Below are 24924 nucleotides of genomic sequence, written 5' to 3'. Positions count from 1 at the left end.
CTCAGCTCTGTAATCACTCTTCATCCTCTTGAAGCAACACAAACACAATTACAATCACTCCCTTGTCTCTGCATCAAGTCAGCGAACAGTTCATGACAGCGAAGCAATCCGACAGCAGCCTATCGTCGTCCTTTTGCCCGAGCTACTTAGACTCCTACCGCCCCGCGCCTTCACCCACAAAACATAGACGGAGGCATACCGTACCTCTCCACCAAACCAACAACCCATCCTCGTCGCCCTTCTCCATCATGCCTCCCTACTCCAAGTACTGCTGCCAATGCGGAGGCATGCTCGTCATCAGCGACAAGTGCTCGGCCTGCGCCCACACTGAGTGCACCAAGTGCTTGTAAGAAGACGAAGAAGCTCTCTAAGCCTTGAGGAGTGAGTCAGCCCATCAACCCACCCCGTGCTGCCCCACGAGTCTGCTTGCCAAGTGCCGCCCCACTGACACCATGTCAATCACAGATCTGTTGTCTTGCTACAAAAGCATCACCATATCACGATACAACCCAATTCAGGGACGGACGGAGTTTTACCAAGCGATACGGGGTTGATGCCAGGGTCTATTTCTTTTTGTTCTTTTCTGACGACTATCTATGATGTATTTATGAATGATGGGGGGGATATCGGGGTCACTGCGTTTCCGGCGTTTGATCGCCAGTGCAGTGGTATTGCGAGCGGCTCGCCTATTGTACAAATCAAATTGCTTTTTCTCAATCTTGCTCGACTCTAGCCAGTGCGGTTCATCAAGCAAACATGTTCTCAATCTTCTTGACCATCGGATCACAACTCAGAATCGTCGCTTTCTCTCTCGGAAGGAGTAGCCGCCGGGACGTGTGGGAGAATCTGTCTTGGCCTGACCTCGCTTCGTGCCTCGCGGCTGGTAGGTACCGGAACGATCGTCCTCCTCCTTCATCTCCTCATCGGAGTCGTAGCTGCGAGTTGAGTTCGAGGGCTGCGACGCAGAACCCCTTCTTCCACCGAAGAGTCCGCCGGCCGCGGACGACACGGCGCCGACGGCACCCCTCACCCTGCTGCCCACAGCGGAGGCCGTGTTGGAGACCGGGCTGCTCAGCCAGCTCAGGGTCGACATGTTCTTCGCGATGCGCGGGCGCAGCTCTTGCTCGCGGTAGCCCGAGGCCTTGGACCACTCCACCATCTCGCGCATGGCCTGCAGGTCCTTGCCGAAGTGCTTCAGGTTGTAGAGCTTCTTGACCTGGTCGTCGACGCCCTGCTCGTCGAGCACGGCGTAGCTGTCGTTCGACTTGGACATCTCCGTCTCCAAGAGCTTGATGCGCTGGCCGTACTTGGTTCTGTTCTGCTCCAAGGTCTCCAGTCGCTCTTCGTTCTTCGTCGTGTCCTGGCCGCACGCGCTGCAGTGGCTGATCTGTCGCTTCTCCTCGTTGATCAGCAGGTCCAGGTATTCGATCATGGCGTCGTTGTAGGGAGTGATGCTCTTCTTCTTGAGGTACAACCCGAACTTGATTGCCGCGTCTTGGACCTCCTTCAGTGACTTCTCCAGGTCCTTTACCTTCTTCTTCAGAGCCTTGATGGCCTCTCTCTTGACGACGAGGTCCGAAGCGTTGGCGTCGAGCTTTGCCTGCACGTCTGCATCGATATCCTGCACTATCCTCTCCGTCTGAGTGTAGCGGATATGCAGATGCTGCTGCCAATGGTGACGGCACTTGCGACAATATCCGCTTCTATCGATCGCTGCGCAATTCATCATCTGGACGTGTCCCATGACCTCCTCCTCGACATCAGTTAACCCGCAGGGATCATGACAGAAAGACTTGTAGATTGGTCTTTTGACGCCTGCTACTTCCTTCAACTCGACGCACTCAGGGTGTTTGCAAACTGTACGAGGCTCTCGTAGTCGCTCGACGTCAATCTCGATGCGCTCAAAGTGCAGACTTCTCTCCAATGACTTTCCTTTGGACTTTGCAGAGCGCAACTCGTCGATCTTGTCCTGGTTCAATCGTATGGTCCGCTCGATGTTGTCCGTGATGTCCGCCATGGGCTGCGTGAGCTGCGCGATGACTTCACGAGCGCGGTTGATGCTCAGTGTGCTCTTGACCTGATGAGGCTCCAGTGACTCGACGTGCTCCAGGAGTGCTCTGGTGTACTTTGTCGAGCGATCCCAGCTCTTGCGGAAATCGTCCAGGTTATCCATGGTGTACCCAGCTTGCTTCTTTGCCGCGAGGCATCGGAAGCTTTATGAATCAAAGCAGAAGACCTTCTTGGTAGTCAGCTGAAGACCCAAGGACTCGTGCTTCTTCAGAAGGGTCGTGAGCGGGCTCAAAGTGTCGCCGGGCGTGTAGTTGGACTGGCGCGTGTTGGTGAAACCCCAGACGATGTTGCGGACAGCATCCCGGTGGAGGTGGGTCAAGAGTTCTTGGACGCAGAACTTGAAGACCACATTCAGCCGGGCGTTGTTGGGCTTGACGAGGATAATGATGCCGTGTAGACTCGAGAACCGGTTCAGAGTGCTGAGCACCTTGGACATGTTGAGTCTGTCAAACGCCTCTCCTCTGGTATCCCCGATTCCCGGAGTATCGATCAAGCGAACAATCCGATCGCCCAGCTGCAAACGGTAGACCGTAGGCGATTGGGTTGCGGATTGTCCAGTTGAGCCATCCTGCTCTTCGGCATCATCGCCTATCTTGACTTTGCACTGAATGAAGCCCCCATCGGGGTCTGTTTCATTGGCATATTGGAGGGTGAAAGAGCTGGGGATCGCGTACTCGAGCTTCTCGTGCTCCATTGCGGCGTCCAAGGTGTCGAACATCATGTAGTTGTAGAAGGCGTTGATGAAGGTACTCTTGCCCACGCCCGACTCACCAAGTATCAAGATGTTCATATCCTTGTACGAGTGCAGGGAGTCGAGCTTGGACTCCAACTCTTGGGGTTCCCAGGTAACAAACTTGTTGCCGTGCACGTCGGCGTTGCACTGCCAGCTGGAGCTGGATATGTTCGTGCGGCCGCATTCGCAATAGAAGAAGCGCTCGTGATACTCCATGATGCATCGGCAATGATAACAAGTCCAGTCATGACACGATGAGTTGTCGCAGGAAGGGTGGGGACAAGGAAGCCGAACGAGCCGTCGCTCTTGGGGCGCAGGCAGTGCCTCTGGGACATCTGACTTGAACCCGCGGCGGACGAAGCATTGATCCACCAGGTCCATGGACTCCATCATGTTTTGAGTCTTGACCTCCCCGCGGTTGTAGAATGAGATGCGCGGTCTAGAGAAGGACACTTCACTTGGTTGGCATTCTGCAACAGCCACATTGTAGTCGCCAGGGTTGCGACGTAAAAGCCGGGTGATGACATCCTGGCTCTCTTTCCATGATGCAGCGTCTTTTCTCATGCTCTCGGTGAAGAAGAGGATATAGATGCTGTTGCTCGCAGAGATTGCATACTGCGCACCGCCGTAGTCGAAATACTGGCCACCATGGCTTGCCAAGTCTTTGCGCAAGACCACCCGCTCAACGGCCTGCGATATAATCTCCCAGGTACGATCAGGCGAGTAGTCGGAGATGAGGTGTTCTTCGACGAGAGTCTCCAGGGAGTTGACCGGGCAGTGCCCTGCTCGGAACTTTTCAAGCGTCGAAGAGACCTTCAGTCGAAACTCGTTCTTGACCTTGGATGCCTTATCAAGCAGGGCGGTGGCTTTGTCGGTCTGTGCAAGACCGGGTCCCTTGAACATGAACTTGATGGAGTCGATCTCATGCGTGACATGCTTGATTGGATTTTCCATGTTGGTCCACTTCTCCCACATATTAACGAGTTCCTCTGAGATCCAGTGGGGAGTATTATAGACGGTAACTCTGGGCCCAACCTGAAGGCCATGCATCATCCGCAAATACTCAAGAGGCACCAGATGATACGTCAGCGGGACGCCACGGCCATGGTCAGCCTTCTGCAAAAGGTTAGGGATCTGACGTATGAGCACATCAGCTGTTGGTGGCTTGACTTTTTTCAACACCACCATGCCCTCGAAGTCCGAGAATATCGAGAACATCAAGCCGTCTACCTCTAGGTCGATGGGCTCCCTGGCAGGTTCACCTGGAGATGTTTTACGAAGCGATCCAGTGAACTGTTTATCATGTTGGCTGAGAAACGTCTTGACCAAACCAAGCTTCTTCATCATGTCATCCTGCGTCATGTTTGCGGATGGTTGGTCTGGGCGGGCTCCCAGAATGAACTTGACACCATAGGTGATACCCGTCACTATGTGTGTCGAACTGTTGTTCTTGAGAGGTGCTGTCGTGATGCGGGCACGAAGGTCCGGGTTTGCGAGATTCAGATAAACACTCTCAGTCTGAATCTCGTAATGAACAGCGCCCTCGATAGCACTTTCCTTCTGTTGGGGATAGTGCAGATACAGAGAAGAACCCGAAGTAGGCACAGAGCCTGCAAAGAGACTTGCAGCAAGTTCATTGTCAACTCCGAAAATCGACAGCTTGTCTTGTGCAGTGGCAGTTGCCAAAATCTGCGCGCTATGCGCTCCGATCTTCTGTACGCTTATAGCAGCGGGCGTTGGGTCTCCCTGAATGATACTGGCATCGACGAAGATGTCTTTGTGGGCATTATAGAGTGTACCCAGATCAGTGACCTGCCCAAGAGCGGGTCGCGTGTGCCCAAGTTCTGAAGGCATGTTGACTTCCAGCCTTGTGAGTAAGAAGTGTAGGTTTGGGATTGCTGGGGAAGGTATGTAACTGTGGCTGAAAAAGAAACAAGTTAGCTGAGTTTGACGCATGTATTTTCAGTAGATCATAGACTCGAAGACAGGTAGGGCATGGGGGAATAGTATGGATGAGACTGGTGGGAATGTTCTTCGAATAATCAAATTCGTTCATCTCACCAAGATATAGTGCCTCGGTTCCACGAGACGGACGATGAAATGAAACAGTTAATAGCCTCGAGGGAGGCCCTAAGATAAAAGAAGTTGCGATATTGTGCCCCTAATGCGTATCATTAGATTTTATCCTGCTATCTTGTTGAAGATGGAAAGATGTGTTGTGACAGGTACCAATACTTGATGACTTGTGTGTGGATATGCTCTTGAAGGCCTGCGATGGAGAGATTGGGTAAGAAAAACGCTACTTACCAGCTGTCCGATGTAGACTTGCGCGAGACTGATATGAAGGAACGTGGACTGGAGATGATGCGTGAAACAATGTTGGAGAGGCAAAGTTCTGTATGGGACGTGCAAGGACGAAGAATTTACACCAACCAATGATGTTGTTGGTTAAGGTTGTAGAAGCAATAACAACTGGGCGAAGGTGATGTGCATCAAAGGTGAGCTGGCGAAGCCTGTACGCAAGTATTCACCTGAGGTAGCTGGAGCCTTGATGCTTGGTAAGGCCATCGACTTATTGAGGCAGATTATGAAGTTGTGAACGGAAGGTGAAGCTCTACCTCGTCCTGGAGAACTCAGGTGAAGGCAATATGGTAGATAATTTGGGTTGGCAAGAAGAAGTGTGGTGTAAGAAAACGTAGATAGTTGCGCTGGCTAGATGGACCAGGAAATGGGCGCATATGACATTAGTACTTGACCTGGCAACGTGAGTTGCTTGATGAAGAGAGAATAGTGATATTTACCTGACCATCTGCTGGGGCGGGAATGGAACGAGAAATGGTAATGCTGCTCGAAGAAATCATCAATTGAAACAAATGGAAGATGCCCCAAACTTGTCTCGGGAGACAGACAGATTGAGGGCTGGGGGAATGATGAGTTGTGATCGTGGGGCCGACTCAGGATTGAAAGATTGACGAGAAGTTTCTCCCCAAATAAGAGAGTACGAAAGACTTGCCTGGAAAAGTCATCCAAAAGAATGGTACTTTCCTTCGTTGGTAGATTCTCTTGGTATAGAAATCTGATGGAGAGGTGACGGCGCAGGATAAAGGTATGGTATCCTATGGTCTTGGGATAGCAAGAAGTTGACGTGAGCCTCAGTTGGGGTTTTGATACGTCTAGTCCATACGTCCAGAACATGTGCTTGTTGCGTGTCAGTCTGGGAGAAAACGCGTCCCTTCTAAGTCTGGCTGGCAAATATCAAACGGTGGTGAATATATCATGGCCTCCCAGACTGGACGCAAGGCGTTCTTGGAGGTCACCGTGTCATCTGACGAACACTGGCACTTTCCCAGGTACTGGAAATGCCTCTTGCCAAATACAAGGACAATAGAGCTTAGAAGCCATAATCAGGCTTACCTCACTAAACTGCCTCAGAAAAATACATTTCTACGGATGATATGTCCCTGGGAGACGGCACGGTTGTGGTCAAGTCCCATTAGGCATTAAACTGACCAAATTGCCAGGCTCCTTAGATGCAACCGCGTATCAGGGTTATCAGTCACCTACCCGATTTTGATTCTCCATCGCAGAATCGGCATTTGAACCTGCTGACCCAGGCTGTTTCCTGGGCAGCACCTGTCGTCTCGCCAATGGAATAAATATAAGTGCTCAAGATAGATAAAAGCACCAGCCAGGGATCGGGTGCCTCCCGGGGCTCCACGAACAATCGGGCATGCGTACCATTGCTATTACACAAGGTCCTCTGAAGACAGTTGACCCAGCATTGGCCGTCCTGCAAATGTTGTTTTCTTGTTTTATTTATTTTCGGGGCCTAGAGTCGTTACACATAATCTAGACATAATCGACAAGGAACAATCACAAAGCAAGTTCAACGATAAAGCTATCCGGCCATGCACCATAAGCCGGCATTTTGTCGATACTCCGCAGCTCCGGCTGGATAGCGGGTGCCAAGTCTGATCCCGTCGGCGGTTTCGCGCAATCGCCATGGCCGCCTAATCAAAGCGTCGGGTCCGAAGTCGAGGCGCGCTACTGCACGCGCCGTGTATCCTAGACATGAAGTGTGTATGGTGGCTTCGCTAGCTCATTGTGGTTCGTCATCCATCGATTGACTCATCTGAGGCCGCCAGCACAGTGGTGAGGAGAAAAGTCGGCCCCGCGCGGGTATTTACAGGATTCTTTCTCCCCATTCCTAGTCAATATGTAGAAAACATCTTAGCAAGCAGCTGGATAATCACTGTCTCCAACGTAGCCCCCATTTCAAAGCAAGCTTGAAAATGCGGGCTGGAGGTTGCTTCATCTGAACAATCGCAAGTCTAGGCGATGGCGCTAAGCCAAGCCTGGGAACGGGCTGACTTCAGCTCCCCGATTTCTCGCCAGTAAAAAGCATCACCGCCGAGATATCTGGGGTCCACCAGCCCTATATTGGCCACTAAGCACAAGCTGCTGGTGGACACACGTTCTCTGCACGGCCGCTGAACCTAAACTTTTTGGCGACAGGACAAGCCACCCGTCATGCCGTGAAACCACTGCCCGAAACCGCGAAAGACCGAGGGGAGCGCGAAGAGGGAAGAGGGAAGAGGGAGGACGGCTTACACAACCAATCTGCCAAGACGGTAATGTATAAAGATCCCTTCCAAGTCGAGATGAACAAACCCTATTCAACCCGCTATCCATTCAATATCTGCCCTACATCTTACTATATGTTCACCACTGCGAAGCGCTCCGTCCCCGAGCTTTATAAACTTTGTCCATCCTCTTGCCAACTGTCTCACCTCCCAGTCAGCAATCAGCACCACAGAATCTCAGGCCAACTACCTCTCTTCTTCAAATCAGCACGAACAATCTCCAATAGTAAAGAACCCAAAAGAAACTTCTCATCCTCATCAGTACTGCACCGCAGCACCACCAACATGCACGCCGCCCAAGTCCTAAAGTGGTCCGACGGCCCCCGCTACCTCTCCGTCGACGCCCCACCGCCACCCACCGCGGACGAGCTCCAACTCCGCGTCCTCGCCGCCGGCGCCCACAACGTTGTCCGCTCCCGCGCGAAGGGCAAGCACTACTCTGCCAAGACGCTCCCGCACACGCTCGGCATAGACTGCGTCGCGCGCGACGACGCCACGGGCCAGCTCTACTACGTCACCTCCCTGGCCGACGCCTTCGGCACCTTCGCGGAATACATCAACGTCCCCAAGCAGGGCAACACTCTCGTAGTGCCCCTGCCCGAGGGCGCCGACCCCGTCGCCATCGCAGGCAGCGTCAACCCGGCCTTCAGCAGCTGGATGGCCATCACGGCGCGCACCAACGACTTACCCAAGGACTGGACCTGCCTCATCCTCGGCGCCACGAGCGCCAGCGGCCGCCTCGCCGTGCACGCCGCGAAAGCCCTAGGCGCGAAGCGCGTCGTCGGCACGGCGCGCAGCGAAGCGACCCTCAAGACCGTCGAGGGCCTTGATGATTATGTCGTCTTCGACGCGGCCGAGAAGGATCCCCACCTCCTCAACGCCGTCGGCGCCGACGTCGTGCTCGACTACGTCTACGGCGACGTCGCGGAGCGGTTCTTCGCCCACTTCCGGAACCCGGGCAAGCCGGTGCAGTACGTGCAGATCGGGGTGCTGTCGCGGCGCGACGGGGTCGCGCTGCCGAGCGGGATCCTGCGCTCGACGGATCTGACGATCCGCGGGGCCGGCGGCGGCAGTTGGGGGATGGGGCAGTTGATGAAGGAGTTGCCGGTCCTGGTACCGAAGCTGGTGGGGTGGCCGGCTGTGCCTACGACCACGGTCGAGCTGAAGGATATCGAGAAGACATGGGAGGACAAGACGCTTGAGGAGCGGGTGGTTTATGTTATTTGATTGAATTTGGGATTTGGCGGGAGTTCTCGGAGAAATGCTAGCTACTGCATACGATAGATGAATTTTGATTCATACAGAGGCTGAATGAAAATGCATTCTGTTTCTTTTAGTATGTGCTCATGCCAAGTAGTTGCTACCCTGCTTTACTTGCTCCCTGCCAAGACAATCACCCCTATCTTGAACTGGGGCTTCTTGTCATCAAGTGCCTAACATGGGAGAACCTCCGCGCGGCTTGTCGACGTGGGCTTACGATGTCTGCACCTGCATGGAACGATGGGGGATCTCGCCGCCATTTATTTAGCCGAATTAACCAGGAGTATTGCCTGCTTATCAATATATCTCTTCGACCCCATTGGTGTATTTCCGGTCTGTCCGTCTGCCCTGTTCGTATATGTAGGCCGACGCACCCCAACCATGTTGGTCCTAGGGATTTCTCTTGTTGCTCTGCTCTGCATTTCAAGGCTACATCCACCAAGTATTCTATCCTAGCCCACCCCGACAGCCCAAGATGAAGCACCAATCACTGCCAACCCTGTCAGCCCTGCTGCCGCTCCTCCGCCCCGCGACCGCCATCCACGCCAACTCGGTCGAGAGCGACTCCTGGTCCTGCGACGCGTCCCGGGGCATCGACATCAGCTTCACCCCGGCGCCCGAGCACCACCAGATCCTGGTGAGCTTCCCCACCATCGCCCTGACCGTCCAGCCGCCCGCCCACGGCTACCCGGGCGGCGCGTCCAACGTCGGCTGCTCCGCGCTCGTCGGGTTCGTCGACTTCGCGCCGCAGCGCCGCTTCGCCGTCGCCAACGCCACCTGGCGCGCCGACAACGGCGTCGACCTGCCGGCGGACGCGGAGCTGTACCGGTTGACGGCCAAGGTGGAGTATCGGATCGAGCGGGATATGGGGACGTTTCCGAGGAAGTACCCGATTGTGAAGGACTTGAGCTCGGCGGTGCTTGTACGTCGTTGATATTCGAATTTCCTTTTCTCTCTCTTTTTTTTATCTTTTTTTTTAGGACAGTGGCTTTCTTTAATCCAGTAGAGCTACACTGACATGATGCCATATTAGCTTGACCTCGACTTGGATCCGAAACTGAGCGATGAAGCCCGCCAAGGGAAATTCGAGTACTTCGCCGAGAATCCCAACAGGGTGGTAAGGAGAAGTTTCTTATTCTCACCGGTAACCCCCGTTTTGCTGATACGCAACTCTCCATAGTGGACGGAGTGCAAGAACGGATATGAAGGCAACGTCACCAAGATGTACTTCGGGCTGTCAGGCCACACCAGAAAAGGGGGTACCAGCCTTCGTAAGCAACCTCGCTATTTCTAGCTAGAACCAACATTGCCGTATCGCGCCCCTCCCTTCGTGAAAATCTCGAGTCACTAACCGCAAGATTGAAACACCCGCAGCCGGCTGGTCCATGGATCTCGGGCTCGTCTGGGAGGACTGCTACCCGCCCGATGACGTCGGCTGGGGCCAGACCATCATCAACGGCTGGGAGAGCTGCACTTACAGCAATGTCAACCGGACGTCTCGTGGATTGCTTCCGGACGTCTTTCGGAAGAATAGGAAGGACTGACAGTGCGGAAGGTGAAGTGATATGTACTTGGACAGTGTGGGTTGTTGAGGTGGGATGCAGGGCTAGCTATGCTTTGGTGATCGCCGGTACACAGTGCAGCTGGCGATTGGATGGATGCAGTGCGGATCCTGTCAAGAATTAGCTCCAAATTGAAATAATCAGACGAAAGGTTGAATTGTGGAAAACTGCGGGTGTCCCCGTCGCGGGGTCATTGGTGATGTTTGCATCACTATGAGGCCCCGCAGACGGCATCGGATGAGTCTCCAACTTTCCCCTCCGGACAAAAGCAGCTGGTGGCGTGACTGAGCGAGTGGTGAAGTATTATCGTGTAAACTCGCTCATTCGAACGAGAAAGTGATTTTCTCTTCTACCTACTTGCCCATTGAACATTCCTCAGAAACCATATCAAATAACGGTCGCTGGCATCGGCGATGAGTACTCGCGGAAGCGACACCGGCACCGGCCGCCCGGAGGACTACACCTCCCGGGTAGAGAGGAACACGAGTGCGATCGACGATGGAGGTCCCAAGATGCCCGACCTCCGGAATGTGAGAAGTGAACCGCCGCAAGTAAGCCCAATACCCCTGACCAGGTGCGCGCTCTACTGGGGATGAACAGTATCTCACAGACATGGCAGCCCAAGCAGCGCCGCAACAGTATGCTGGACACCTTCAAGGACGCCCTCCAGCCCGGCGACATCCGCGCCCGCAAAGCAAGCCAAGGAAGCGTCGAAGCGGGGCCCGCGATGGGGAGCTCCCCCACAATGTCGATGTCGGACCCGGACAAGCACTTCCGCCAGACCGAGCAGAAGCAGCAGCAGCACCAGATGGAAAGCCTCTTCGAGGCCGGGCTGCACGGGCCCGACTACCACCACGCGCCCTCGGATCGGCACCGCAGCCACGGCGTCATGGACCACGTGCTGGGCCGCAGCCGGGCGCACGACGACACGAGCGGCATCATCGGGTCGCGCCGCGACCGCGCCAAGCTGAGGTCGGCCAAGAGCACGGGGCCGGGGGAGAAGGGGGACCCGGGCGGGTACGCGTTCGACGTGCCCCGCGGCAGTCGGGAGGACCCCCGGCGGAGCGCGGTCGACGCGGTGCCCCGAACGTCGGCGCTGGATGCGGAGGGGGCGATGAGCCATGAGTACTCAGTATGTCGGCCGTTTCTCTGATGAAGTAATTATCCATCAATCATGCACCGTCGGGACCTGTGGGTTTTATGGAATACTTGCTGACATGACTCTGCAACTAGACGCGAAGTTCGATTGGGGGCACGCGAGACAAGGCCGACAGCCAGGTATGGAAGAATGATAAATCGCCCAGCCAGTACTTGACGGGCTCTGGTCTTTATGAGTAGACCAGATTGTGATTGAAATTACTGGAGCGCGTCGCTGAGGTTGGCATTGGGGGTGAAAAAGTCAGGCATACGCTACGTGGGGTCGGTGATACGAGAAAGGGGAAGCAGGCAGAGCTGGCCTCTCGTGGCTGGCATGTTGCCGTCAAGCCTCAAGAGTTGGATGGTTCAATCAATGTGGATTTATTGTATGCCACCAATCATCTTACCTAGGCCGGCTGTATAAAAGTTCTGGACAGATTGCGACCATGATTTGGTCGGTGTTGACACTTTGGTGAGGTGGTCGATTGACAAAGACGGCTGGGTAGCTGCAGCTGTCCTTGGGCACTGCCACTGGAAGCTTCCCTCGTCCCGTTTGCCAGCTATCTGGGCAATGCCACTCAGCCAACCTTGCCAGTGCTAGCCAGCCTGCCTCCGAAAGGCGCAGGCCAAATGTAAGTTGGCTTTCGGCCTTCTCTGCCAGTATCGCCGATGTATGATTGATGTGACGTGACGAGATGAAAATTGCTTGGCTGAGTCGGAGGGGCGTTACACTGCACAACGGCTCCTTGGGGTCGCCCGGGAACAACCTTGGACAGAGCCCTGGAAGCCTGGCAAGGCGCCTCAATCAACCCTTGGAAGACGTGCGGTGCACACAACTGCAGGCTGCCAGACCGCACGTGATAACGCGTGCCGTGATTCCCCATTTGCCGCCTTCACGCTCCCCCACCGCCAGACTCACTCAATTGAACTGAGCACCAAAAGAAAAGGACAAACACACTGGAATGTAGCAGGTGCCAGCGACCACTGTCTCAGAATTGGACTCAGATGCAACTAAACTGCATATGCTTTCTTTTTCCTATCTCGATCTTAGGAACGAACGGTTTTTGACGTCCTTTTTCTTTCCACCTTGGTCACAGCCTTGGATGCATCTCCTTGCTGCATCATCATCATTATCATACAAGCGGATGTGCACTGCCACAATCAGCATCTTTCTCTTGCGAAGAATCCATCAAGTTATCTAGTAGAAGGGCTGCGATTACTCATTAAACTACTACCACATTGATCACTCGATTGGCAATCACTCCTCTGCAACTATCCTCAACCAAAAATGGACCGCCAGAAGGACAGCATGGTGCTGAAAGGCATGAGCAGCGTCCACAGCGTAAGTGCAAACGCTCCACCTCCGCCGTCTGCTCGGTGCTGCCGGCCGCGAACCCCTACTGACATACATCATGCGCAGGGCTTGGGCATCCTCCTTGGCGTGGGCCGCATCTCTGCCAACACTCACGAGCAGATCCTAGCCTTACTGAACGATGACGACAAGGAGTCCAACACTTCCAGCGGAACCAAGAACAATGTCACCAACCTCAAGAAGCCGAGCCAAACTACGTGGCGAGACAAGGACGGACCGGATTCGGCAGTATCCCTGATTAACTTGCAGCATGGATTGGGGTGAGTGATATATCCAAGTCCGTTATCGCGACTCTATGAGTACATGCAACTGAACTATCTAACTAAGCAATATGACGATGAGCGACCGGCCCTCCAAACCCTTCAAGAAGTCCCGCTCGCTCAACTCGGCAGCATGGCCTAACAACAGCAACAACAACAACAATGGTGGCCGCACGCCCGACGGCGAGACCTGGTCCAACTCGAGGCGGTCCGACATCGTCTGCCCCTGGTTCCTGACTCCGGGCTACCGGTGCCGCGAGCAGGAGAAAGGACAGTGCGCCTGGATCCACGAGGACGTCTCCGACGGCATCAAGGACCCTCTGATCTGCTCCTTCTGGGCCGAGAACCGATGCATCAAGGATGATGCCAATTGCCGATTCGCCCACTACTGGGCACATCACAGACAAATTGCACCGGCACCGGGGGCCAAGTACAAGAAGGGGCCTAAGAAGTCCTTCTCTGGTGATGATGATGCATGGTGATCTGTGGGGAAAGAGGAAGCACGGACTGGAGAAAGCTCAGCGATGTCGCCACAACTGCAGTTGCTTTACTAGGGACAGGACTGACGACAAGATTGGGGGATCCTTATTCAGAGAATTAAGGGGAGCCCAGAGTAGTTATTACCACACTTGGCGTCCTAGTAGCCATGAGACTCAACGACAGCCATGAGATCTGGTTATGAAAATTACGGTTTGGTTGAGCATCTGATCATTATACGACAATGTAATTTGAGTGTCGTGCCAGCCTTAGTAACATCTCGAGTTGTGTGTGAGTCGGTGATACTCTTGGGTCACCCGGATTCAGGAGAAGCTGCTTGTGGGAGTGGTGCCGGTATCAAATGAACGGCTTAGACTGCATCTCAGGGGAAAAGGGGGTCAGAATGCACAACGCATCCCGGTGACAGTGAGTTGAGTGGTGGTTGTACATGATTTGCCTTGGACCGTATCTGCCTCGCTAGATTTGGGGGCTGAGTCATTTATGGGTGGTCAGCAATGACTGCCCACATGTTTGTGACAGGTGAGGCTTGTGTATTGATTGGTGTTGGAAAATTCCGTGTCTTGGGGGCATAGGTGAGTTCCTCCTCGACATGAGCAGGCTAGGCACACCAAATATATTAGCGGGTATGGGATACAGAGAAGGCTGTGGCTGAAGAGTAAGGCCGAACCCCCGAAAGCTGGGGGAAAATGCCACGTGATTGGCCCCTTTCCCTGAGTTTGGGGTCTAAAGGGGATGACACGACATTTCACTAACGACAAACGAGAAAGATGGTCAAATTTTCGAAATAGCATCACTAAAAATATCGATGAAATGCATTTAGATAAGACATTTCGGCAACACACGTACGCATTTTACCTACCTTTGGGCTCCTTTCATAGAGAGATATACACATATTTAAAGTCCAACGTTCAGCTATGCATCTCGTAGCAGAGTATTCACCACGTATCTTTCATTGCGTTTCAACCAATTGCGACCATGGATGCCAATGACAGTGTCTATCTCGGCGTGTGGACCAACTGGTCCCGCGGACGTATCCTTGGCTCAACGTTAACGTTGAGTCGTGAGAATGGCAACTATGTCATTGCCCTGACAGCCTTCTTCATTGCGTTTGTTGCTACCCGGTTCTGGCGTGTCTCATGCTTCGCATTCCACCGATGGCTATTAACCTCTGCATCCGCTGAAACCATGCACCGCCAACGTCAGATCATCCTATGCAACTCTTCCAGCCCAGAATCTGGCTTGGTATTTCTCTCCGTCCTCCTCTGGCCGTGGCGAAGTCTAGGCATACGACGCCTTTTTGGACTGTCACTCTTGATTCTCTTCGTTGTCATGTGTGTTTCCGGCTTCGTGGCCGCCGGTAGCTTCTCTTCACGGATCTCTACCGATGTACGGAACGAAGTGCTACTACGGGCGGATCACTGCGGCTTAATACATGAACCCTCAAAAGAGGAAAACAACATGTTCAACCTATTGTTCGCTCAAAAGATCAGTTCAGCCATCAACTATGCCGAACAGTGCTACTCAAGCAACCGTATTTCCAGCATGGTCGAGTGCGAACGCTTTATCGTACCAAAACTTCCGAGGGCCACTACAAACTACAACGCTAGCTGCCCGTTTCAGAACGATATATGCCGGAGCAACAGCTCTAACATAATACTGGACTCTGGATATATTGACAGTCGAGAGCATCTTGGACTTAACACACCCAACACCCAACGATTCCAACAAAGACAGGTGCTTCATTGCGCACCACTCAAAACAGAAGGATACGAAAGTGATTTTATGGTATCCGATAAAAAATTCATTGGGTACGATTATGGCAACAAGACCTGGGGATCAAGGAATGATTTCACTTCGAAGAGGTATACTTATCAAGTCGAGGACGCCGATTTTTAATACCGAATGGACCAATTTTGGCTTTCGGACACGAATTTCAAGCTCCAGTAGGCATTTCCCATTTTATCTTCTTTTCGTATTGGCGCGTGTCTCTTTGGTTTTGACTATTTTCATGTATATCGACTTACCAGATGTCACTGACCTGGACCACTATAAGAGCGGAGTTCTCGTCCACAGAAAATGGGAAACCTACGATGTCGAGTCCATTCTTGCCAAGGACAGAGCTCCAGAGGCCCGATGGGGACGTCGAAATCATATTTTTATCCGGCAATGGGGTTAATTTCGATAAACAGATGGCTGACCCATGGTACCGCGCAACGGTGCCCACAATGCGTAGAGTCCGACTCAATACAGAAGAAAGCATTCAGATGTATAGGTTCGAGACTGCGGCATCCCCATGGGCTGTGTCAGGCAGTCGCAGTGGTGCAACCCTTCCTTACCTGCGGACCAGGCATGCGGTCCACTGGCCAGCTACAAGGATTCCTATCAGGCTGCAGCCCCTCTGTTTGGCATTACCGACGAGGAATTCAATAGACCTCGGCGGTCCACTAAAAGCCTAAGGGGTAGTGCACTCATATGGGGTTACTTGATCACCATCTCCAATCCTTTGTTGCTGTATGAATTCCTGGGAATGTCCCAGTTCAACGTTTTGTCGTCGAAGGATCGGATGTACGTGGTTGTTGCTCAGGGGCTCCCTGACGACCAGTGGAAGCTAGACGTCGTGAAGTGGTTTGACACTGGCATGGCAATGAGGCAGCTGGCATATATTAATACGGCTCGTGGGCCAAGTGAGCCCGAATTGGAGGCCTTGCGCTTGCCTCCTGCCAACGACTACGAGAAGACATTCTGCGAGAACCAGCTGAGTATGATTACGCAGTTCAGCCGGATGTTCCTTGATGGCCGCTCACATATTGCTGCATTGAAAACAGAAAATCCTGAGCACCGCGCACACATCCTTCAGTATGTTTGGATTATGCTTCACATTTGCCACCGTCAGGCAGAAGAGCAGATTGGCACCAGTACATGGACGAAATGCACGTCGCGCATTCCTGTAAGTGCGGCAGACGACGTACGATCCACCCTCGACATCACGGATCCGAAGCATCCCAAGCTGCGAAGGCCCGAGAGTCCAGTATCAGGGCTACCTCTGGATGACTTGTACGGAAGCAGCGAAGAACAGGAAAAAGTACATATCACCTCGGCCGAAACCGAGGTTGAGAATGCCGATGACGCCATATCCACCAACAATGATCCAGCTGATCTAGAACTTGGACTTCTGGATCGTCCCGGGGATGGCCCCGATGAGTCTGATTCTCATTCTGAAGTTAGTGTTTTGACGTCCCCTTATCACGCGGAACCATCCACCGGGGCGCCCGCGAGTCCGGTTGGAATGACCGAGGTGCACCCAGTACGGCTATGAGCCCGGGGATGAGTTCAAAGATATCATGAAGTCATGTTGCTCCTGCTGGGACTTGGCAGCATGAGAAAGTGGTTGTGCAGACCCGTAAGGTATGACGGGGCTCTCTCGATTGCACAAACAGTCATCCACGTGGTGTTAGGCGACCACAGTCAGGGGCAGTAAACGTTGACTGTGACAGCTTTTTCCCTTTTCCTTGATCCTCAGCATATATAACCACCCTCGTTCATTTGATTGGAATCCACTATTACAGCAACACCACTACGTTGTGTTCCATTTACCAAACCAATACGGCTCTTTTAACCATATAATACACGATGTCAGACACCACCAAGGACGCTCCCTCGACCCCCGCCATCAACAAGACCTGTCTCCCTCCCAGCAACTCCACGACGGCACCTTCTACCCCCTGGAGCTTCGTCACGTGGTTCTTCCGGACCCCGGCGCAGGAATGGCTCGACGGCCTCCCCAAAGACGCCGAGGGGTTCGAGGACCTGGTATGGGCCGACAATAACGATGATGGAAGGCCTCCGGCGGATAGCGACCTGCTGGACTTTATCGTGGACGACTACTGGGTCTACATTGGCACGCGGGCGGACCTCAGGGAGAAGCAGAGGCAGAGGGAGGCGTTGCTAAAGAAGCCCGAGAAGAAAGAGGCAAATAAAGAGACGGACGTGATGGGTTATTCGAGTTCGTGAATGTATCAGCCAATAGGAGGTCAGGATATTTGAGGTTTGGAGTCGAGGACAAGGGGTTTTCACATATAGGGAAAATCCTAGTCTCGTAGTAACTTCAGCACTTTTTGCTTTCTTTAAAAACTTTGCATGCATTGTATCACAAAGCCATCATAACAATCTCAAAAGCACGCATAAACATCTTATTCTTCTTTAGGTGGTTAACGAGGGCCCAATTAGGGAGTGCTGGAGCTTCCAAGCCGAGGTAAACAAAGTGAATAAAAGAACCGCCACGTTTAATACCACCTAGATAACAATGAAATATATGTTTACTACGGTGATATTCATGTCAGTCTCTAATAGCGCAAGAAATTAGCACACGTTATGCAAAGAGAAAAGATATTAAGACTGCTGTGAAATAGCAGCTCTCCAGTGGCTAGTAAGTTGGATTTGAAAGGCCCCTGCCGAAACAGCATCTCGAGAAGCATCAGTGCCGCTGCTGACAGGAAGACCGGATCCCCTAAGCGCTGCTGGCAGAAGCGTCGAACCAGTCTTCGATGACCTTGGCCAGGGTCACTGCGTCCAAGCTAGCGTATTGCCGGAACCAGTCTTATTGGTTAAATCGAGAGGAGGCCGTCAAGCTATACCAAGGGCGCTTGGCAGAGCTGCCGTGGTCGTCTTGCGCTTCCATTACGTTGTAAAACTCCACCTCATGGCCGGCCGTTTTCCTTGGCCCGGAGTCGGCGGTGGTCGTAACCTCGGCGCTGCTCTTCGACGCTGCGTTGAACGTGAATGCATCGCATGCGGGCTCGTGAACGGTTGCTGTAGCAGAATAATCGAGATATTAGCCGCCAGAGTTGACGATAAGAGGGGAGCCTAGATAACCTGCCCCTCGTCAGGCAGGGCACCATTTCTCACACTGACGCCATGGATAATCACGCCTAAAAATAAGCGGTAAGAAATGCCTTTATACAATTGAAAGGGCTTGTAACTACGCAATCCTCGGCCGTGTCATCCCATGGGCTACTGGGTTAGTAAGCGATTGATTTGCTCACATCTAAACGCTGAGAATGCTGGGGCTGACCAGTACCAAAACACTGCTAAAAACATGGGAGCAAGTACCTAAAAAGTGCTAGAAATAGGCCTAATCAATGCTCAAACGCTGCCGGGGAGATCAGCCCCCACCCCGTCCCGCAGGCCCGGAGGAACTCGGTCTAGGCGCACCAACGCCAACGCCGAATGGGCCGGCTTTTGAGGTTGCTGGGATCCCTCCGATTATGACATCGCCGCCGAGGAAACTAGCCCCCTTTTGGGCGTGACGATAGTACTTTATTGTTATTGTCATTTTGACAAGCGCGTACCTTTCCAACCAAGTGCGCACAATACCCGCTGCATTCAATACACCTGAAGCACCACTACCTACCTACTGGAACAACGAAACGTAAGTAAACCCATTTTGTTTCTTGAATAATCGCTGAACCAACACTTACCGATCTGTCTTAGACTCTTATTAAGATGATCACCCTCCAGCAAGCCCTCGACGGGCTGGAGAGCCCCTACGAGAAGGTGGCGCAGCTCCTGGACAAGGCGGTCGAGCTTAAGACCAGCGGGGAGGCCGGCGACCAGTTCTGGTGTGCCGTCGCGCGAGAGGTGCCCTGGGCCAGCGAGCTCAGCCCCGGTGATGTCAGCCTGCTCGTGGCTGACTGCGTTCGCCACCACCGTCGCCGTGGCGACAATGCTGCCGCCGAGCCTGACCCGCGTGTTGACAACATACACAAGGCCATTGAGAAGTGGTGCGATCTCCTGGCCCTTGAAGACGAGCTGGAGCCCTTCGATGAAGGCTCCGAGACCGAGCATGACGACAGCGATGAGTCTTTTGTCTCCGAGGAAGAGGCCAACCGCCTGCGCCAGATCAGCCAGCGGCGACGGAACCCGCTGTACAGCTTATCCGGCGAAACCCTCGTCGAAGAGGAGGACCAGCCCGGAGTTGCCAATGGCGCTAAGAATGCCAACAACGACGGCGCTGATGACCTCAACAGCCCCTGGAACGCGGTCAACGACCTCGAGGTGGTTGCATTTTACCAGGCCAATGCCCGTGAGCTTGGCAGCACACCCCAGCCGCGACGCAGCCGATTCCAAGAGAACTTTGATTAGGATGGCATGATCAGCGTATGAATAAATGACCTGAATGAATGGGGCTGGTGGAGTTGTTGTTTATTTGTTTTCTTCATCGCGGCGATGCGTTTCTTTTGGCTTGGAGGCATTGTCAGAGCATGTGCGGAGACTGGAGTTTGGAGCAGGAGGTTGAATTTCTGCCTGCATTTTGCTAGAGAGATATCGTGTCGTCCTGAGTTCAGTGCCAGCGATGCACCAATTCAAACCATGTGGCAACCATTTCGAGGCATTGCCCTTTGCTGGCCCACCTTATGAGTCGAAAAAGGTCAAAAGTAAACAAACATATCGAAACCAAAGATAATATTCCAACTATTGCGTTCAATTGGAGACGATGCCTCCGGGGCGCAACGTTAGCCCAGCCGTTTTCCCGATCATCTAGTCGTGGTTCCGCATGGTGCTAGCGAAGCCAATCGTGCGGATCATCCCCGTCTGAGGGCCTGAAAAGATCAGGCTTGAGTCGAAGCTGCATGGGAATCGACTGTGCCCTGCATTTGATGACGGGGACATGGAATCACCATCAGGAACTGGACAACTCTGATTTGTTTGCGCACGCGACAATCAATTGCTGACTCGAAATGGGCAGCTGATCCCATCAAATGCAAGACATGTTGAAGACTTTGATAGGAATGGCAGCAGGATCGAGGTCGGGCCCAGAAACATTGAAGGAAGACAGGACCATTGGATGTGCTGTGAGGGCCGCATCACGTGATCCTCAGCGCTGCCCCCAGTGCCTTTCCTTTCGCTAAAGCAGGATCCTTTTGCCGGCTTGGCATTTGATTCTGGGCCAGCCGAATGCGAAACGTCCCACCATTTCGACCCCTCCTCCACTTCCTGTCCACCACTCCTGTCGTCTCCTCTCACCAGACCCGTCACCCAAGGACCCTCCTTCACATGCCGTTTCCGGGACTTGTGCAGTGCGACCTGGCTGAGGCGATTGGCGTCTCAGGTCCCGCGCCTTTGCCAACCAACGCTGACGGCCCAAGGTCGAAGATCTGAGATGTGCGCCCGAGTTGCGCAACTGCGCCCGCGTAACCGTACTGTACGCGTGTCAGCGTCGCCTTTCCCTTTTCCATTGGGCCATTGCAGCGAAAAGCTTCGCTTTCGGATGCATCTCGCCCATATGTATTTTCCAAGATTTCCGAGATTTCCGATGCGTTGCGTCGCATTTTCATGCAGTAGCCCTGCAGTAGCTTCTCTGCGCCCGCCTCCAGGTTCATCCCAGCCCTGCCGGCATGCTGTCATGGTCTGATGCGGATCGTGCACTGACGAAGTGAGGAGAAGGGGAGCACCAGAGATGGGATCTCCGCCTGGCCGCCAAATCGAAGGCAGGTTGTGATATATGCGACACGATTAACGTCCAGCATCATGTACCCACCCGTGGACCCAGTAGTCTATGTATCAGGGGACCGGGTGGTTCGTCCCGATTGTCTCTTCTTTTCACGTCACTTCCTGCCATTCTGTTTAATCTTCCCTTTTCGATTTGTTCTTCTTTCCATTCAGATCTACTTTTACATACTACGTCGATTGGATAGAGTCCCTAGTCGGCGGTTCAAGCGAACGATACCACATATACCCCACATTACGGAATACACTTCACCATGTCGCTGACGACCGCATCCACGAAGTGCATGGATGAGAAGAAGGGCCAGGAGCAGACCAAGTCGGCATGGTTCCAGTTTCTCAAGGTACGTCCCCAGATCCAACAGTCGCCCCCCGGTGTTTTGCACAATCCACGAGCGAGCTGGCCAACTAACGGTCCTCGTGAGGATAGTCCGTTATGACTTTCAAGGGCGACCTCACCTCATTGACCGCGCCGCCTTTCCTCCTCGCCCCGACCAGCATCATTGAGTACTCGGCGTACTGGGCCGAGCACCCCAAGCTCTTCGTCGCGCCCGCACTCGAGGCCGACCCGGAAGCACGCGCCCTCAAGGTCCTGCAGTGGTTCCTCAGCACGCTGCGCGAGCAGCACTCCAGCAAAGACGAGAACGGCAAGCGCAAGAAGCTGAAGCCGCTTAACCCTTTCCTCGGCGAGACCTTCCTAGGCCGGTGGATGGACGATTCCGTCGGCGTGACGGAGCTCATTAGCGAACAAGTGTCGCATCACCCACCCAAGACTGCGTATAAGATCTTCAACAAGGGGCACGGCATTAGTGTAAGTTCCGATTCATCCATCACCTAAATTCCAACTGTTTTATACCTAGTAAAGGATAGCTAGGCTAATATGTGTTTCTCACCCGCAGCTCGAAGGCCATGTCGCACCCAAAGCCTACTTCTCCACGACCATCAACATTGAGCGCAAGGGCCACGGCGTGCTGCACATCGACCGCCACAATGAGGACCACCTGATCACCATGCCCAAAGTGCACGTCGAGGGTATCATGACGTTCCAGATTGCACCCGAGCTGAGCGGCGTCTCGTACATCCACAGCAGCTCGGGCTACGTATCGCGGGTCGAGTACGCGAGCAAGGGTTGGTTGCTCAAGGGTAAGAGCAACTCTTTCGTCGCGACTCTCGCCAAGACCTCGGAACCGTCGAAGCCGTTATACACCCTCGAGGGCACCTGGAACAAGGCCTACACGATCAAGAAGGGCGGAGAGAAGAGTAAGGTCACGGCCAACGTCGACCTCTCGGGCCTGCGCCGCACTCCTCTGACGGTCGCGCCCCTCGACCAGCAGCACCCCCTCGAGTCGCGCCGCGCCTGGCACGCCGTCGCCACCGCCATCGACGCCAACGACATCATGGCCGTGGGCCGCGAGAAGAGCGCCATCGAGAACGCGCAGCGGGCGCTGCGGCGCGAAGAGAAGGCCGACGGTCGCGTCTGGCCCCGGCGCTTCTTCCGCGAGGTCCGCATCTCCGAAGACCCCGTGCTCGCGCGCTTCGCCGACGACGCGGCGCTGCAGCGGTCCGAGGGCAACAACGACGACGACAACAATGAATGCATGAGTTGGAAGTTTGACGAGGACAAGTACCGCCGGACGTTGCAGAATGCGGCGGAGGGGGTTAAGAGCCCGACGCATACGCGGTTCGATTCGGGGATTGGTTTGATTGATGATGAGATTTTGGTCGGTGCTTAAAAAGGATAATGATCTCCTCTGGCAATGCGGGGCGGGTTTGGATAATGCGTAACGGCCGACACATGGTTTTGAAGATGTCCAGACGACATTACTCGGCGGGTTTAGGGACTAAATTGGGACAGGTAACTTGATGTTGACACTGGTGGGTATTGCATGGCGTCCGGGTAACTTTACTGATGAAGGGTCCGTTGATCTTCTCACTGGGTTTGATTAACATATTTTACTTGATGCGATATGCAAATATTTAAAATACTCATGATATATACACATAACCGCTTAACTATGTGTTTGAATGTGAACTTAAAATCATAGAGATTTCTATACCCTTTGACCTTGTTTGGCAGGCGGCACACTCGTCGGCGGCGTATCATCGTCCACCACGAGCTCGGTCCCCGCCTCACGACGGATGCGCGCAATCTCCTCGGGCGGCGGCGCCACCCACTTGGCCGACTGGGTGGGCGGGACGTGCTCGACGTACATGGTGTCGATCTCCTCGAGGGTGCGGCCCTGGCCCTCGAGGACGAAGAAGTAGACGAGCAGACCGCCCAGGACGTTGCACGCGGCGAAGACGTAACCGTATCTAAAATCGATGGCGGAGGTGATGAAGGGCGTAAAGAAAGCGATGAGGAAGTTCCAGGTCCAGTTGCTCGCGGTCGCGAGGGCCATGGCGCGGGCGCGGTAGCGGGACGGGTAGATCTCGGCGATGAGGGTCCAGACCATGGGGCCCCAGGTCGTGGCGTAGCCGAGGATGAACAGGCAGGCGAAGACGATGAGGATGATGCCGGCCTGGGGCGTGGTCTCGGGGGCGTCGCGGTTTAATTTGAAGTGGCCCACGGACGCGAAGACCATGAAGCAGGCGAACATCCAGACGCTGCCCGTGATCAGGGACTTGCGGCGGCCGTAGTGTTCGACGAGGTACAGGCCGATGAAGGTGACGCCGAAGTTTATGCCGTTGAGGATCATTTGGGTGACGAAGGAGCTGATGGAGACAGACCGGAAGATGGTCTGCAGGAATTGTTAGCATTTGGGGGGTCGAGAATTCAGTTCAGATGCGGGGGTGACTTACGGTTCCGTAGTAGAAGAAATAGTTGGCGCCCGTCAGCTGCTGGAACATCTGCAGCATCATGCCCAGCGCGATCCGGTACGCCATGCGCGGGCCCTGGAACATGGTGATGATCTCCCGGACGGCGCCCTGCTTGGTCTTGGACTCGGCGCGCAGCTTGCTGCCGATCTCCTCCATCTGCAGGTGGACGGCGTAGTGATTCGCGGGCGCGCCGTAGACGCGCATGAGGGTGCGGCGGGCCTCGTCGATCCGCCCCCGGCGGTAGTCGAAGCGGGGCGTCTCGCTGAAGAGCAGGATGCCGAGCCCGAGCATGATGGTCCAGAGCCAGCCGAGGCCGATGACGATGCGCCAGGACGCGGAGCTGTTCTGCTGGTGCGTGTAGGTGCCGTAGTTAAAGCACGCGGCTAAGAAAATGCCGAGCGTGATGAAGAGTTGGTACGTGCAGACGAGGGCGCCGCGGATCCACGGCGGTGCCGTCTCGGCCTGGTACATGGGCACCAACAGACTGAGGGCGCCGACGCCAAAGCCGGAGACGAGGCGGCCGACCATGATTTGCTCCCACGCCGTCGAGGCGGCGACCTGGATGACGAAGCCGACGGAGACGATGATGGTCCAGAGACAGATGGACCAGCGGCGGCCGATCTTGTCGGCGACGGGGGCCGCGATGAGGGCGCCGACGAGGGTGCCGATCGAGAGCAGGCCGACGATGAGACCGGACCGGGTGTTGCTAAAGCCCAATTCCCCCTTGGGCGGCTGCGGGGAGCCGAACCGCTCGAGGAAGTTGGGCATCTCCAGGAAGCCGCTGATCTGGCCGGTATCGTAACTAGAAGGGAAGGTCGGTTAGTACATCTTCCTTTGATATCATCCACTGGCCACGACGTACCCGAAGATCAAGCCGCCCATCGAGACGAGGGCGCCCATGGCGATGGAGCGCCCCGTCAGCCGCCGCAGCGGAGAGTAGTCGAGGGTGTCGGCGGTGGACGGGCCATCGACGTGGCTCGCGGCCTTCTCGGGCTCGTTCTTATCAACGTTGACATGGTCGAACGTAACGTGCGTGCTCATGCCCAACATGATGGGCAATCAGCACTCT

The 24924-nt window shown here is 54.3% G+C and overlaps 12 protein-coding genes across 12 annotated transcripts; 9 read left to right on the top strand and 3 right to left on the bottom strand.

Moving 5' to 3' along the window:
- Window positions 1–790: 790 nt before the first annotated feature.
- On the bottom strand, window positions 791–2173 carry PG986_004759 (uncharacterized protein; the record flags this gene model as incomplete). The annotated part of the gene is made up of 1 exon (XM_066840981.1): window positions 791–2173. One exon carries the CDS (start codon window positions 2171–2173, stop codon window positions 791–793), a length of 1383 nt encoding a protein of 460 aa, XP_066703608.1.
- A 42-nt stretch (window positions 2174–2215) lies between these two features.
- PG986_004758 (uncharacterized protein) lies at window positions 2216–4657 on the bottom strand (the record flags this gene model as incomplete). The annotated part of the gene is made up of 1 exon (XM_066840980.1): window positions 2216–4657. The coding sequence occupies one exon, from the start codon at window positions 4655–4657 to the stop codon at window positions 2216–2218; it is 2442 nt and encodes an 813-aa protein (XP_066703607.1).
- Window positions 4658–7731: 3074 nt separating this feature from the next.
- PG986_004757 (uncharacterized protein) lies at window positions 7732–8673 on the top strand (the record flags this gene model as incomplete). Its single annotated transcript, XM_066840979.1, has 1 exon — window positions 7732–8673. The coding sequence occupies one exon, from the start codon at window positions 7732–7734 to the stop codon at window positions 8671–8673; it is 942 nt and encodes a 313-aa protein (XP_066703606.1).
- Window positions 8674–9181: 508 nt separating this feature from the next.
- Window positions 9182–10250, top strand: PG986_004756 (uncharacterized protein; the record flags this gene model as incomplete). The annotated part of the gene is made up of 4 exons (XM_066840978.1): window positions 9182–9628; window positions 9740–9823; window positions 9887–9977; window positions 10081–10250. The coding sequence occupies 4 exons, from the start codon at window positions 9182–9184 to the stop codon at window positions 10248–10250; spliced, it is 792 nt and encodes a 263-aa protein (XP_066703605.1).
- Window positions 10251–10681: 431 nt separating this feature from the next.
- Window positions 10682–11606, top strand: PG986_004755 (uncharacterized protein; the record flags this gene model as incomplete). The annotated part of the gene is made up of 3 exons (XM_066840977.1): window positions 10682–10819; window positions 10879–11400; window positions 11502–11606. 3 exons carry the CDS (start codon window positions 10682–10684, stop codon window positions 11604–11606), a joined length of 765 nt encoding a protein of 254 aa, XP_066703604.1.
- Window positions 11607–12693: 1087 nt separating this feature from the next.
- Window positions 12694–13519, top strand: PG986_004754 (uncharacterized protein; the record flags this gene model as incomplete). Its single annotated transcript, XM_066840976.1, has 3 exons — window positions 12694–12747; window positions 12826–13037; window positions 13105–13519. 3 exons carry the CDS (start codon window positions 12694–12696, stop codon window positions 13517–13519), a joined length of 681 nt encoding a protein of 226 aa, XP_066703603.1.
- Window positions 13520–14510: 991 nt separating this feature from the next.
- Window positions 14511–15431, top strand: PG986_004753 (cytochrome p450 protein; the record flags this gene model as incomplete). Its single annotated transcript, XM_066840975.1, has 1 exon — window positions 14511–15431. One exon carries the CDS (start codon window positions 14511–14513, stop codon window positions 15429–15431), a length of 921 nt encoding a protein of 306 aa, XP_066703602.1.
- A 397-nt stretch (window positions 15432–15828) lies between these two features.
- Window positions 15829–16851, top strand: PG986_004752 (uncharacterized protein; the record flags this gene model as incomplete). The annotated part of the gene is made up of 1 exon (XM_066840974.1): window positions 15829–16851. The coding sequence occupies one exon, from the start codon at window positions 15829–15831 to the stop codon at window positions 16849–16851; it is 1023 nt and encodes a 340-aa protein (XP_066703601.1).
- A 314-nt stretch (window positions 16852–17165) lies between these two features.
- On the top strand, window positions 17166–17546 carry PG986_004751 (uncharacterized protein; the record flags this gene model as incomplete). Its single annotated transcript, XM_066840973.1, has 1 exon — window positions 17166–17546. The coding sequence occupies one exon, from the start codon at window positions 17166–17168 to the stop codon at window positions 17544–17546; it is 381 nt and encodes a 126-aa protein (XP_066703600.1).
- A 1491-nt stretch (window positions 17547–19037) lies between these two features.
- Window positions 19038–19676, top strand: PG986_004750 (uncharacterized protein; the record flags this gene model as incomplete). The annotated part of the gene is made up of 1 exon (XM_066840972.1): window positions 19038–19676. The coding sequence occupies one exon, from the start codon at window positions 19038–19040 to the stop codon at window positions 19674–19676; it is 639 nt and encodes a 212-aa protein (XP_066703599.1).
- A 1619-nt stretch (window positions 19677–21295) lies between these two features.
- On the top strand, window positions 21296–22771 carry PG986_004749 (oxysterol binding protein; the record flags this gene model as incomplete). The annotated part of the gene is made up of 3 exons (XM_066840971.1): window positions 21296–21382; window positions 21469–21849; window positions 21938–22771. The coding sequence occupies 3 exons, from the start codon at window positions 21296–21298 to the stop codon at window positions 22769–22771; spliced, it is 1302 nt and encodes a 433-aa protein (XP_066703598.1).
- Window positions 22772–23089: 318 nt separating this feature from the next.
- PG986_004748 (High-affinity glucose transporter g.t1.c1) lies at window positions 23090–24905 on the bottom strand (the record flags this gene model as incomplete). The annotated part of the gene is made up of 3 exons (XM_066840970.1): window positions 23090–23776; window positions 23838–24657; window positions 24718–24905. 3 exons carry the CDS (start codon window positions 24903–24905, stop codon window positions 23090–23092), a joined length of 1695 nt encoding a protein of 564 aa, XP_066703597.1.
- Window positions 24906–24924: the final 19 nt, after the last annotated feature.

The sequence above is a fragment of the Apiospora aurea genome, assembly GCF_038362705.1.
Source record: "Apiospora aurea strain CBS 24483 chromosome Unknown utg000003l_segment0_segment0, whole genome shotgun sequence".
NCBI classification, from domain to species: Eukaryota; Fungi; Ascomycota; class Sordariomycetes; order Amphisphaeriales; family Apiosporaceae; genus Apiospora; species Apiospora aurea.
This window is presented reverse-complemented; position numbering and strand designations above follow the sequence as displayed.